Source organism: Mandrillus leucophaeus, unplaced genomic scaffold (assembly GCF_000951045.1).
Source record: "Mandrillus leucophaeus isolate KB7577 unplaced genomic scaffold, Mleu.le_1.0 Scaffold241, whole genome shotgun sequence".
Classification (NCBI taxonomy): domain Eukaryota; kingdom Metazoa; phylum Chordata; class Mammalia; order Primates; family Cercopithecidae; genus Mandrillus; species Mandrillus leucophaeus.
The window spans coordinates 509092-523779 of record NW_012102488.1 but is presented as its reverse complement, the minus strand read 5'-3'; the positions used below and the strand labels follow the sequence as shown (position 1 = coordinate 523779).

The 14688-nt window shown below is 45.5% G+C and overlaps 1 protein-coding gene across 3 annotated transcripts in view; it reads left to right on the top strand.

Moving 5' to 3' along the window:
- Positions 1–5420, top strand: part of ETFA (electron-transfer-flavoprotein, alpha polypeptide) — a 139072-nt gene extending 133652 nt beyond the window's left edge. The window contains exons 12-13 of one of the 3 annotated variants that reach the window (XM_011982666.1): positions 4046–4135; positions 5110–5413. In XM_011982666.1, the coding sequence (XP_011838056.1) occupies positions 4046–4135; positions 5110–5148 (129 nt within the window). In that variant the 3' untranslated portion in view covers positions 5149–5413. Of the gene's footprint in view, positions 1–4045; positions 4136–5109 lie in introns of all 3 variants that reach the window. The other 2 variants (XM_011982668.1, XM_011982667.1) reach the window with 2 other exon arrangements.
- The last annotated feature ends 9268 nt before the right edge of the window (positions 5421–14688 follow it).

The window sequence follows — 14688 nt, the reverse complement described above, 5'->3', positions numbered from 1 at the left end:
TTTTTTTTTTTTTTTTTTTTTTTTTTTTTGGCCTTAGAAATAATATGTTATAGTAATTAAGAGCTTTAATTCCAATTCTGCCTTGGCCACATACTAGTTAAACTATCTTGGCTAAGATTTTAATCTCTGGATGTCAGCTTCCTTGTAAGTAATGTAAATATTACACTACCTCTTTAAAGGTTGTAATGAAGATGAAATGAAATTATACTGCACCTAATACTAATAGAGTCTGTGATAAATATTAGCCTGCCTGTTCTGTCCAGGTACATAGTAGGTACTCAGTAAATGGTAAATATTATAATTGTAGTTACTGTGATAGGGCATAGGGCACCACCTATTTTTTGTTTAATATTAAACAGCTTTACTGAGACATAATTCATGTACCATAAAACTCACCATTTAAAAATGTACAATTCAGTGGGTTTTAGTATTTTCACAGTTACACAACCACTATCACACATTTCATCACACCAAAAAGAACTCCATACCTATCAGCATTCATTCCCTGTTTTATGTTCTGCATCCTCAGACCCCAGCCCCAGCTCCTGGCAACCACTAATCTACTTTCTGTTTCTATAGATTTGCCAGTCCTGTATGTTTCATATAAATGGAATTATGTAATATGTGATCTTTGTGATTGGCTTCCTTCAGTTAGCATAAGGTTTTCAAAGTTCATCCATGTTATAGCCTGTGTTAGTACTTTCTTTTTCTTGCCAAATAATATCCATTATAGGGCTATGTAACATTTTGTTTATTCATTTATCATTTGATGGACATGTTGAGTTTTTCCCCTTTTTGGCTATTAAGAATAATGCTGCTATGAACATTCACGTATGAGGTTTTGTGCAGACCTATGTTTTCATTTCTTTTGGATGGATATCTAGAAATGGAATTGCTGGGTCACCTGGTAACTCTGAGTTTAACATTTTGAATAACCGTCAGGTTGTTTTCAGAGTGGCTGCCCCCTTTTACATTCCCACCAAAAATGTGTGAGGGCTCTGGTTTTTCTATATACTCATTAATGTATGTTATTGTCTGTCTTTTTAAATATAGCCCTTCTAATGAGTGTGAGGTGGTATCTCGTGATTTTGATTTGCATTTCCCTGATGGCAAATGACTTTTAGTATCTTTTCATCTGCTTATTGGCCATTTGTATATTTTCTTTGGAGAAAGTTTATTCAGATCCTTTGTAATTTTTAAATCACATTATCTTTTTGTTCTTGAGTTGTTAGTGTTCTTTATATATCATGGATATAAGTCCCTTATTGAGTATTTGATTTGCAAATATTTTCTCCCGTTGTGTGGGTTGTCTTTTCACTTTCTTAATGGTGTCCTTTAAAGCATGAAAGTTTTAAATTTTGTCAATGCCTATGAAAAAGGGGAAGAAAAAGTTTTAAAATAAAGTTTTAAATTTTGATAAAATCCAGCTTACCAATTTTTTCTTTGTTGCTTATGCTTGAAGTCTCATATCTAAAAACCCATTGCCAGCCAGGCACGGTGATTTCACACCTGTAATCCCAGCACTGGGAGGCCAAGGTGGTTGGATCACTTGATGTCACGAGTTTGAGACCAGCCTGGCCAACATGGTGAAACCCCATCTCTACCAAAAAATACAAAAATTAGCTAGGCATGGTGGCCAGCTACTCGGGAGGCTGAGGTGGAAGAATCACTTGAACTTGGGAGGAGGCAGAAGTTGCAGTGAGCCAAGACTACAAGTATCTGCTCAAGCCCCTACTTTCAGTTCTTTTGGGTTTATAACTAGGAGTAGAATTGCTGGGTCATATGAATTCCATGTTTAGCTTTTTGAAGAACCTTCAAACTGCTTTCCATAGAAGTTGCATGATTTTACGTTCCCACCAGCAGTGCACAAGGGTTCCAGTTTTTCTGCATCCTCAGTAACACTTGTTATTTTCTGTTTTTTAATTCTAGTCATCCTAGTAGGTGTGAAGTGGTATCTCACTGTGACTTTGATTTGTGTTTTCCTAATAACTAGTGATGTTAAGCACACAAGCATATGAAAAGATGTTCACTGGCCATTCGTATATCTCCTTTAGAGAAATGTTTATCCACCTCTTTTGCCCATTTTCAGTTGGGCTGTTTCTCTTTTTGTTGACTTGTGTGAATTCTTTACATATAATGGATACTAAACACTTATCAGAGATATGATTTCCAAACATTTTCTCATTCTGTAGGTTAGCTTTTCACCTTCTTGAGAATATCCTTTGATGTGCAAGTTTTAGATTGTGATGAAGTCCAATTTATCTTTTTTTTATTTTATTGCTTGTGCTTTTGGCATCATATCTGAGAATCCATTGCCAAATCTTGGCTCATGAAGATTCACCCCTGTTTTCTTATAAGAGTTTTATGGTTTTAGCTCATATATTTAGGTTGTTGATCCATTTTGAGTTAATTTTTGTATATGGTGTGAGGTAGGAGTCCATCTGCATTCTTTGGCATGTGATTATCCAGTTGTCCCAGCACCACCTATCTGTTCAAAGAGACTATTCTGTTCGCATTGAATGACCTCGGCAAACCACTTATCTTTCTAAACCTTCTTTTCTTTCCTCTTCTCCCCTATAGTCACTACAATCTCTTTACTATCTCGGGAACCTGCAGTTGTTTATCTCTGTCTGTGCCTCATTTTTTTTGCCTAGAATCCTTTTTTTCTTTAGTTTGATGTTCTGAATTTTCCTAATCCACACTGATCTTCCTCAGGACTCGAATTTGGAGCTTTTAATGCTATTCTCTTCTCCTTCTCCTGCATTCCAGTATAAGATGAGCACACTTCTGATTGGGTGATTCATAGGCCTCTGTCTGTTCTTGCCAACTAGGAGGCAGAACTCCTCTGTTACTCCCATAGTGACAGAGAGCTTCTCTGTTTCCCTTAGTACTACCTGGAGGAAGTACTAAGTGAATGAGTGAAACATACTTGTACTGTGATTTATATCAGTAGGTTGTCTTTTTTAAAAAAAACTTAGGTGACTTTTATTGGGTCTTACTGAGTAGGGAGTTGCCTCTGCAATATCTAAAAGAGAATAGAAATAAGATCTTTCAGTGTGCTCAGGCCATCAGACACTCAATGAACCTGAGTTAACATTTCCTTTTTCCTAAATAAGGCATCATGTGGTATGCTTGAAAAGTGTATAGTTGGGCTGGCTGCAGTGGCTCACGCCTGTAATCCCAGCACTTTGGGAGCCCGAGGTGGGTGGATCACCTGAGGTCAGGAGGTCGAGACCAACCTAGTCAACTTGGTGAAACCCCATCTCTACTAAAAATACAAAAAAAATTAGCTGGGGATGGTGGCAAATGCCTGTAATCGCAGCTACTTGGGAGTCTGAGGCAGGAGAATTGCTTGAACCTGGGAGGCAGAGGTTGCAGTGAGCCGAGACGGCGCCATTGCACTCCAGCCTGGGCAACAAGAGCAAAACTCTGTCTCAAAAGAAAAGAAAAGTGTGTGGTTGATCTAATAAAAAAAGATACAGATGGTAGAGAAAATCCTCTCAACCCTTTCGTGGAGAGTGTGGTAAGGATATATTTGGTAAAATTTTGAAAAGTTATATATTCTAAACCAAATTAGTGTTTCACTTCGTGGTAAGAGAAGTTGGGCTTTATCCTATTTTTCATGAAATACACAGGTCCTGTGTGAAGCTCAGTTAGCATGTCATCTGTGTGACTGGCATGAGCTCATGGTCTCTCCACTGAGGAAAGCTGGGAGAAGTGGTGCCAGCACTTAATGCCACCCCTGAGCAAATGCCTGCTGGCTCCATGGTAAACATGGGCCTTTTAATAGGCTGGAGACAAAGTGACATTCAGAAGAAACAACATGTCGACAATTTCCTTAATAAATTTTGTACGAACACATTATTTCCACCTAATGGAAATGTAGCTCTCTTAAATAATTGAGAGGCTATATTCATCATTGGCGAGTTCAGCTGGGATCTTTGTGAGCTAAGGCAGCTGAAAGCCCCTTGGAAGACTGGGTAATTGATATTTTGCACAAGAGGCTGGACCAGTTTTCAGAGTGTCTGTGTGACATTCCCTGCAGCTCCCTCAGACAGCTCTCCCCTGTAAGCAGTTACAGAGCAGCTCTACACTGGAGGCTCCAGTTGCAGCCACTGTACTGCCACGACTAAGGGTTAGTAATTAATCCTTTTTAAAATGGGAGCCAACTCAGGCCATTTCCCCTTGCTGTGGTTTCTTACTGTCTGCTGACCGGCCACTGCATTAGCACACAAGGTCTTGATTTTAATAAAGCATGATGATATTGAATGTTCAGCATGTAGCACATTCCTGTGTGCCAGATGATAGTAGTATGCTGCTGAAAAAGCAACCAATATGTTTGTGAAATGAATGATGGATGAATGAATGAATGAATGAACAGTGAGAGAACAAGTACTAGAGGAGGTTAGCAGGGGTCATAACTGCAGCAAGCTAGAGACTTTGGTGTGGACTTCGAAGGGAAGTCAGGAATGCAGTTAAGGGTGGGAAGAATGCCAAGGAAAATACGAAGGTAAATACACAGTACTTTTCGCCCAGACAAGAAAAATTGGGCTTCCTGTTTCTAGGGTGCCTTCTTGAAATTTGTGGTTGGGTCAAAAAGCCGAAAGGTAGCAGTGCGTGCAGTCGTTCATGCCTGTAATCTCAACACTTTGGGAGACTGAGGCAGGCAGATCACCGGAGCCCAGGAGTTCGAGACTAGCCTGGGCAACATGACGAAACCCTGTCTCTACAAAAATTAGCCAGATTGGTGGCTACTGAGGTGGGAGGATTGATTGACCCCAGGAGGTGGATGCTGCACTGAGCTATAATTGCACCACTGCACTGCAACCTGGGTGACAGAGTGAGAGCCTGTCTCAAAAAAGGAAAAAAAAAAAAAAGGCACCTAGGCAATGAGTGGGCTGTAGGCCCTGCCAGCCCTGGGTCCTGGGTAGTCTCCCTGGGTGGGAAGAGAGACTACTGGAGAACAGGGGGTTCCTGGTGGAGAGGAGGGGGCCCTCGTGCCTCAACAGTGATTCGTGTTGTTTCTTTTGGCCTCCCTGTACTGCTTACGGAGCTGTGACCGTATCACAGTGAAGGCTCTAGTTGCTTACTTTTTGTTTTTATTTGCAGGTAGTTCCTGAAATGACTGAGATATTGAAGAAAAAATGAATCAGGATCATGCCTTAAAAAGAAAAATTATGTTAAAGTATTCCACTGAAATCACAGATATTTGTGGGTACTATAACAGTCATTGGAAAGCATGGAGAGCTACATTTCATAATTTGAGGAAAATTTTCTAACAGACGCCAGAATGCTTGTTTATGGGATTACTATGTTTCCTTTGAATTATTTGTGGTTCCAAGCAGTTATTTTTTGAAATTTTTAAATTCTGTAATAAAATCTATAATAAAACTTTTCCACAGCTTTAAAACTATCAGAAATATGCCTAGCCTCTAGAGAAAATTGAAGAAAAGGAGTAAAAAAATTTTGTTTATTTATTTATTATTTTTGCCTTTCTTGTTCATGGAGAGCTCTATGTTTTAGGAAGATTGTAAACATGATTGGCTCCACCAGCCTAATCAACCTAACTAATCTCATTGTTGAAGGGCAAACCTCATAGGAGAAGGTAACTGAATTGGCAAGTACAGAGTTTAAAAGCATGGCTATAAAGCACGAATATTATCTTAAACATACTCCAGTCTTCAGAAAACCATAGCTAATGTGACAGAAGCAGACCTGACTAAAACCTGACCCAGCTCCATGTGTTTAGTTGGCTTAAGGTAAATTTCATTTTCCATTTCATTTTAAGGTTTTGTCAGTTTATAGGACTTTTTTGTCTGTAAAGGAGGGAGAGTGGAGGAGGGGCTGCTTTGAGACAGCATGGCCTCTGATGCAAACAGATAGTTTGATGTTATTATAAACGTTCAAAATTCTGTGCAGAACAGAATGCTCTATGCTTTCTTTTGCCTTCTGTTGGCTTCTTTTGGGCTCTCTTAGGAAGCACCCAGGCCTGTGTAGTCACCTCTGGCACTCTCATTCTGCTGCCCAGGGCACAGCTGAGGTCCAAGAGTGTCACCAGGGCTGCAGCTGGTGTGGATGCAGGCCCAAGAGCAGAGGCTGGTGAGGCTTTGAACAGGCCTGCAGGAAGGCGTGGGTAGGTAGGTGAGTAGAACAAAGAGGGCTGCCCTCCTGAATCAGATCTGCAGAAGTGGAAGTAGTGACCTGGATCAAGCAGACAGTAGGGAAGAGAAGGGAAGTGGTAAGTGATGGAGGTGGCTAGAGTGCCTTTGTGTGGCCAGCCTGGGGCCCTTCCCCAGCTGACCAGTGAACCCTTTCTGATTTGTGTCACAATCAGTTGCTATAAAACACTTTTAAAAGTTGTATCTTTGGCATTTCATTCTTCTTTTAATGAGAGGAGAGCAGTAGAATGATGCCTCTTTGCAAGTAATGTCTGTTAGAATCGAAGAATCCTAGAATCTCTGAACCCAGTGATCATCTGGTCAGACCCCTTGTTGTATAGATGGGGATACTGAAGCACAGAGAAGTGAAGAAGGTAAAGTGACTTGGCCAAGACCACATGGCTTGAATCACCTTTGGGAGAGTAATTCCTATGTCTTGTTTTTATCTTGGAGGCTCTTCCTAAGAGGGCTAACCTTGCTCAGGATTTTCTCCATTTACCCCTCATCCCTATTGGATGCTATAACTGGGGGGCATGAGAGATGGCAAAGGTGATGGCTGCAGAGGCACCCCCAGTAGAAGGTGTGCTGGCTCAGGGAGGGACATCCCAGGTGATGCCTTGGCATAGTTCCTTGACTCAGAGTTGAACTGGTTGGTCTTTTTCTCTGCTCCCTCCTGTCATGGCTGCACTGCCTCAGCCCCAAGCAGCTGTTCACTGGACTAGTATTTACAGCTCATCATCCTCATAGCATTAAGTATAATGCTTACTATATACCAGGCACTGTTCTAGCACTTTATGCATATTAAACCCCTTCAGTTATCGCAGCACCCTGTAAGTTAGATGCTATTATTATCCCTCTTTTACAGATGGGGAAGCTGAGGCTCAAAGAGGTGATATAACTTGCCTTAATTCGGACAGCTTATAAATGACAGTCAGGATTTGAAACCAGGCAGACTGGCTTCAGAGTGGTAACTTCATTCACTAAGGACGTGATTCTCCCTCACCTCAGCTCAAGGGACAGTGCGACTGCACAGCACCCTCAGGTAAAGAGCACTAAGTACTTCATGCTGGGTGGGAGGGGCACATTTAGGACCCTGGTTGAGGAGGGATGGGCGTTCTGGAATAGTCCCTCCGGTGGGATTTTATTCAACTCAAAAGTCCCTCTGAGTGCTTACTGAGCGCTTACCATAAAAAGGCAGCCATGTGAGGTGGAGGCAAGTTGTTAAAACTATTATACATGCAAGAGGGACATATATATAATGTGCCCTTTTAATCTGTTTTTTTTGGAAACCAAACAGTTCCTGTTGACTCTGCCCCTGTGTCCAGCCTTAGCACCCAGAGCAATAGCTCTAGAAATAGTATGGGGGAAAGGTGTTAGGGGTAGCTTTCTTTAATGCTTGCATATAGGTTTCCTGCCTTCCTCCCTAGTTTCTTTGATGTCTTTGGTTAACCTCACACAGCCTCTGGGAATTTGGTGGCCTGGTTATTTTGGCAGAACACAGAGTCCCTGGGAGGGCAGAAATAGGCCTGTTAGAAAGGGAGCCCTCTGAGGGCAGAGCCAAGCAGATCCGTGAGCTGAAGCTAATGGCCTATTCACTTGCAGAAGGCCTGAGGCCTAGTAATGGCCCTGGGCCCAGCTTCTTAGTAGTTGAGACAGCATCAGCTTTCCCCCAGGTCCCACTCTCTCTCAGCAATTCTGTAGGGACATGTTCCCTGCTGGGTTCTCTGGCTCACCAGCTGTGCTGTTTGGGACTCTGAAGAAAATACCTACAAGAGTGTGGTCTAGCCATTGCCCCAAAGTAGCTTGTGGTCTTGACAGAGAGGACAGTATCCTTCCAGACTCTGAGCGTACAGGCTGTTGGAGCCACAGCCCCCGTCCTGAAGGATTTTACAGCTACCAGGAAAGATGAGATGAGACATCAGTAAAAGCAGAAAGTAGGTCTCAGGATGGACAGCATATACAGAGAAGGCTCCTCAGGAGGCTGGCATGGCCATTCCTCAGCGGGCAGGGGCCGTTCAATTGGTGTATGGGAGCAGAAGTGGCAAACGATATCAGAGCTCAGGTGCATGAGGCAGTGAGGGGCAGAAACACTGGGGTCGGGGAGGGGAGTGAGGGTGGTAGGTAGTTAAAGCCAGGTTGGAGAGGACATTGACTCATAGGCTGAGGAGGCCTTTTTCCTTAGAGATCAGTGGTTCTCCCCTTAAGGAACACTGACATTTCCATTGGACCTGCGATGGTACTATGAAAGTTACACCATACAGGACTTTTCCTGATTTGCAGGAAAAATTTATCAACAGCAGTTTCCCAGTCTTAAGTCTTTCTTGCATAGTTCTTTGTAAACCTTTGGTAGCTGCTACCCCTTTTCTTCTTAAGAATGTTAGCAGATTCCAGGGTGACTGGACAGTACCAAGTGGATCTGAACAAAGCAGCCACTGACCCACCACAGCTTTTGTTTTTGTCTTGGGATATATCAGGGATTTTGTTGAATATTTAAAATACTTTCTGCTAGTTGGTAATTGTTCCTTGTTTGTTAGATATGTCAGTGTATTAAGAGTGTCCCATAAAAACTGTATGACTTCCTGTGCCACCTGAACAAGTCTTAAGAAACACTGCTGGCAACAGGGAGCCATTTACAGTTTTTGAGGAAGGCCTATAACTTGGTGGTATATGCAGGACAGAGGGAGGGAGGAAAAGATGGAAGCCATTAGGGGCTGAATCCTCTGGCTTCAGATGGATTTGGCTGGGGATGGATTCCTGGAGATTGTGAAAATGGGTCCAGTGCTGTGGGCAAGGCTGGCATTGGGCAGGGCTCTTCTTCCCAGGATAGCAGTGGGAGCCCTGCTGCCACCAGAGCCCGAGCATGTCTGCTGGGCTGGAAGGCTGGAAACCCCAGCCCTAGGTGCACTTTCTGCTCTGTTTCTGAAAGGGAGGGTCAGCTTGATTGCATTTCACACTGTCTTTCACTAAGGGTTTTTGTTTGAGTTTACATAAAAGTGGACTGAAAAGGCTGGGAAACCCAGAGAATACCATTGATTGTAACAGATGGATTTGGTTAGCTGTTGCTGAGCTAAAGGAGGCTTGACTGATAACCTTGTGAAAAGTCCATGTAGGATGATACACTGCCACAATTTCTTATAGCTCTGGGGTTTTAAAAACATCTTTGTGGGGAGCAAATGAAGAAGAGTTGCTGATAATCCTTGGCTTATAAAGCACTTTCATGTATGTCACCCCATCAGTTGGGGAAAGAGTAGAAAACATTCAAGAACTCAGACTCTCAGGAGAGGAGGCAGTTTGCCCCAGGTCACAACACATGTGATAGAACTGGAACACAAACCAGAACTTTGGGCAAATACTACTTATTAAGAACTCCCTGCGTGTTGGGTACATTACATACTCTTCTAATACAACCACCTCTAAAGTGTGTATCATTACGCCTACCTTCTGGATGAAGAAATGAGCAGAGAGGTAATGACCAGAGGCAGTTGGTAACATGTGGGACCCGAACTGGACTCCAGGTCTGGAAAACTTGGCCTGTCTACTAGACTGTGGTCCTCCCATTCTCTCCAGGACTATATCCTCCGGTTTGCATTGCTTCAAAACAGCAGGCTTGTCATTGGAAGCAAGGAACACCGATGGAATTAGGGATTTTCTATGAAGTAAGCTGGCATTTACTTACTGTGGCATCAGGACTGGTGAGAGGGAGGCCCTGGGGTGGCTTTATCTGCGTGACCTTTGCCTTCTTCATCTCCTACAACTAACTGGACATGTGGTTAAAGACAGGGTGAGTGCTTTCTTTTTGTGTGCTCACCTCCAGCTGTGTTTCCTTCCCAGCTTGGGCTGTATAGGGGACATTTGGGTCTGGGACCTGGGGACCACTGGGTGGACTGGATTCTCATCCTGTTCCTGTTACTGCCCCAGAGGCACCCTGGTCACCTTCCCTCCTTTCAGGTTTCATTTTCATCATCTGTAAAATGGCGACATGAACTAGATGATCTTTCTAGATAACAAGCTTTAACCTATGAGTGTATTGGTGGGTGTCCTGCAAGGTGAGTAGATGGAGACAGTGAATACTGTTTTTGAGGGCTGCTTATGCCCAGGATGCTGTGCTGAGCCCTTTACATACATTGTCTCATTTACATCTTATAACCTTACAAGGTGTAGGTTTGACCTGGGGCAAACTACGTCCTCCCCTGAGAGTCTTGATTTCTTGAATGTTTCCTACTCTTTCCCCCACTGATGGGGTGACATACATGAAAGTGCTTTATAAGCCAAGGATTATCAGCAACTCTTCTTCAGATGAGAAAACAGCTTAAAACACTTGCCCAAGGACTCATGGCTAGTAAATAGTGACCACAGGCCAGTCTGCTCCCAACCACATGCCATATCCCGAGTGCCTCAGTGGGAGTGCAGAGGATGGACCTAATCTAGCCTGACTGGGGTGGGCTGCAGTGCAGGGCAACAAGATATGACGACCTCACCAAGTTGAGAAGGAGCAGCAAAATCAACCAGATGAAGAAGTGCATTCCAGGCAGGCCAGCATGGACAAGGAACAGGAGTACCCAGGAACATGACACACTGAGCTGCTTTCTCTGGAAAATGCAAGGTCTAGACTCCAATGCCTGAGTCCCCTTCTAGCCGGACACTCCTCCATTCTGAACCACTCTTTGCTCAGGGAAGCAGGGGTCTTCGTACTGCAATCTGGATCCAGTCTGCTCATTGGCCTTTTGTAGTATTTAGCACAGTGCACGTCCCAGAACCCCCTACCCCTTCTTTAATCAATGGAGGTGGAGGTGAGCATACCTAGTTATGAGGCCTAATTGATGTTGGGGAGGTTCCTAGAGTGCTTGGTGAAGGGTGACCCATAAATCTCAGACACTGAAGAATTCTGCCACATCCATCACAGTGTTTAATGTCCTGATTGATCTCCAGGGTAGTCAATTTCATTTGCTTGTTTCAAGATGAATAGGCAGCCTGCTTCCCTATGCTGCAGCCTAGGGCTCTGCATAAAATTATGCCAGCACTGTGTCCTGATAGCTTGCTATAAATTTTAGCAGCAAATGTTTCATCATTTTCCTTGGATAATTAACTATTCACCAGGAGAGAATACCAAACTTTTCAGCAGTGGAGTCAAAGATATTCAGAATAGTGATGAAGTCCTCACTTAGTTAATGTTAGGGAAATACAAGTTTTTGGCAAGTACTTCAGTAGTACTCCAGTAGTACTGACCAAAGGGAGAGGAAGGAAGATAAGGTGCCTCCTGTCTGGGGGATAACAGAGCTCTCTTACCTCATTCAGAGTGACTACAGGAATGGAACAAATGGCTATGTGCAAGCAGGGATGCACTCAGCAGCGGACAGTGGCTGGGCTGGCTGATGGGACTAGGGGCAGGGCTCACTGCCACCCTCTCACACCAGACTATCAGCAGCAGCAAGAGCGTCTCCTGGGCAGCCGACCTCACAAGTGCTGAGTGTGTGCTGGCAGTGAAACACCCCAGGCTTCTCATTAATAAGGATGCTTTCTGTTTGTGTTTCCCCTGAAACATTCTCAAAGGGTTTTCCCTTCTATTACATCATTAGCTATCCCAGCAGCTCTCAGGGTGGGAGAGACAAGATCATTCCTGTTGTACACGGGGAGGAAGCAGGTCTAAGGATTTGCTTGGAGCCTCATAGCAAACCAGAAACAGGGCTGGGCTGAGAATTCAGTCTCTGCCACATCCTGTGCATAGGTACAGCAGCACCTGAGGTGGGAGGCAGGGGTGGGGGAGTGGGATGAGCAGACCTCTCTCCAGCCCTGAGATGTTCATGGTTTGGCTGTTTCAGCCCCCAGAGTTGTTGGGGGTCCTTGTGAAGCAACTCCGCACAAGTGTTGAGTGGGGCACAGGGTACCGTCAGCTTGTTAGTAAGAGGGATTCTTTGGGCCCAGATAACTTGTCAGCAGCTCCAAGAGTGGGACCCCAACTCTGTCTTCTCTCTTTAGAGGTAACTGAATAGCACCAGGGAGGAATGTGGCGACAGCACCAAGGCGGGAGCTGTGCTCTTTTGACTCTGGCTTCCGTCAAGAGCTGTCTCAGAGGGAGAAAGGAGCTCCTGAGTTGAATTTCAGGTGGATACCCACCATGCTAAAGAGAATTCCAGGCCACTAGCCTCTAGCCACACAGGTTCCCTCCCAACACTCCTGTCTGTGGGACTTGATCTGAAAAGCCACACTTTGGGTTGGGAACCTTGCCCAGGGCTGGCTGGAGAGGGGCCTGTTGTGCCACTCAGGGAAGGCCTTATGGCTGCCCCATCCTGGTTGGGATTTGGGCTGGGACTGCAGACTCTGGCCCAGCTCCCCTGTGGACCAGTCACCAATACTGCTGGCTCTGAGTCCTGATTTCTTATTTTGGCTTTCCTGGTGGCACCTGGTTTGATTCCGGGCAGCTCATCTCACATCTAGCATGGCATATAATCCAGCCAGACCTGGGTTTGAATCCTGCCACTACAGCTCACTAGTTAGCTATGTGCCCTTGGGCAAGCCCCTGAATGAATCCATGGCTGTCGTTTTCTCCTCTGTAAAGCAGGGAAGATAGCGCCCACTTTCCAGGGCTGTGCTAAGGAGGGAAGCCTGTGAAGAGCACCTGTCACAACATGCAATGCAGACATGGGAGTCATTTTTGTTACCACCCTCTTGTTCTAGCAGGAGACAGTGGCTTTTACCAGACCCTCCCTTCAGGGACAGCCCAATGGCTCCTCTGGGCCACCAAAGTGGGTTCTCTAAAAGGGTGGAGGAGAACGGGGAGCCATTTCCCAGAGCTGCAAACCTCCCAGGGAGTGCTCAGGCTCCATCTCCCCCAGCCCCCAGCTGCCCGCCAGCCATAACTGTAGGATATGGTGCCCAGGGGAGCCATGAAAGGCGAAGCTTTTACCTCCATCTCCTGCACTCCAGGCCCCCAGGCCCTACCCTAGGACTTGCTGTGAGATGGGCTGGAGGAAGGGCTCTTGAGTCTGCAGAAAGGACTGCCATGTTCCTGGCTCTGGCATCCTTCTCTATGCTCTTGGTGCCAGGCACAGCCATCCTGATGTCTCATGCTCAGACACCACAGACTGGACATAGTGGCATCTCCTCCAACGCTCAGCTCCCCCAAGTCCCATCAGTCAGGTGTCCCCAGCATCTCCTCCACCACCGCCACCTTCATCCTGCCTGCCCGTGTGCAGCCTTGTTCCCTCTCCTCTGGACACGGGCCCCTCCCTCTGGATGCTTCTCTGCAACTACCAGAAGACTCTGTGGGAGCCCTTCCATAGTGCTTTATCTCTAGGGAGAACATCTGGGTCAGCCTGGCGTCCAAGGCCTCTGGCGAGCAGCCTCACCTGTCCTTTTCCAGGTTGCTCTCATGTGGTCTCTTCCCCCTCCTACCCATGCCATCCTCTTCCTGACACCGAACTTCTTCCTGTTCCCAAACCCTGTTCCTTGCCTAGCTCACTGCTGTTCCTCTGCTTGCACTGTTGTCCTGCTACCCTCCTCCTGACATTCCTTTTTTTTTTCCCCTTTAAGCGGTTTAACAACTGACATCAAGTCAGGGAGACAATCAAAATTCCCTGCTCACATTCTCTGGAAGTGGGCCAGCTTTGTAGCTCAGTGTTGAAACTACCCCTAAAGACTGCTCTCCCCTTCAACGACAAACAGAAGAGCTGATCTGGTATACTTACTCTTTTAAAATCACCTTTAAATGTTTGCTCCACTGTGAGGCCTTCAGATGTCCCCAGGCAGGTAAGTAGCTTCCTCCGTCTGTGTGTACTGTCTTAACGCTGTGACTGTTGTGGACTCTGGACTTGGGGACCCCCTGTTATCTCTGTCCCCAGCCTCTATCTGTGAGGCAGTTCAAACACAACATGAAGGCTGAACAACAAGTGCTCAGCAGGGTCTCACCTCATAGCAACCTGTAAATACCCCAAGAAATCCGCTTTTAAACATGGAGTTCTGGCCGGGCCTGGTGGCTCATGCCTGTAATCCCAACACTTTGGGAGACTGAAGTGGGCAGATCATTTGAGCCCAGGAGTTCCAGACCAGCCTAGGCAACTTGGCAAGACCCCATTTCTACAAAAAACACAAAATTTAGCCAGGCATGGTGACGTGCGCCTGTAGGCCTAGCTACTTGGGAGGCTGAGATAGGAGGATCATCTGAGCCTGGGAGGTTGAGGATGCATGAGCCATGATTATGCCACTGCACTGTAGCCTGGGCAACAGAGCAAGACCCTGTCTCAAAAAAAAAAAAAAATAGGCTGGGCACGGTGGCTCACGCTTGTAATCCCAGCATTTTGGGAGGCCAAGGCGGACAGATCACCTGAGGTCAGGGGTTCAAGACCAGCCTGGCCAGTATGGTGAAACTCCATCTCTACTACAAATAGAAAAATTAGATGGCCATGGTGGCGCTCGCCTATAATCCCAGCTACTTGGGAGGCTGAGGCCGGAGAATCACTTGAACCTGGGAGGTGGAGGTTACAGTGAGCCGAGATCACACCACTGCACTCCAGCCTGGGCAACAGAGTGAGAC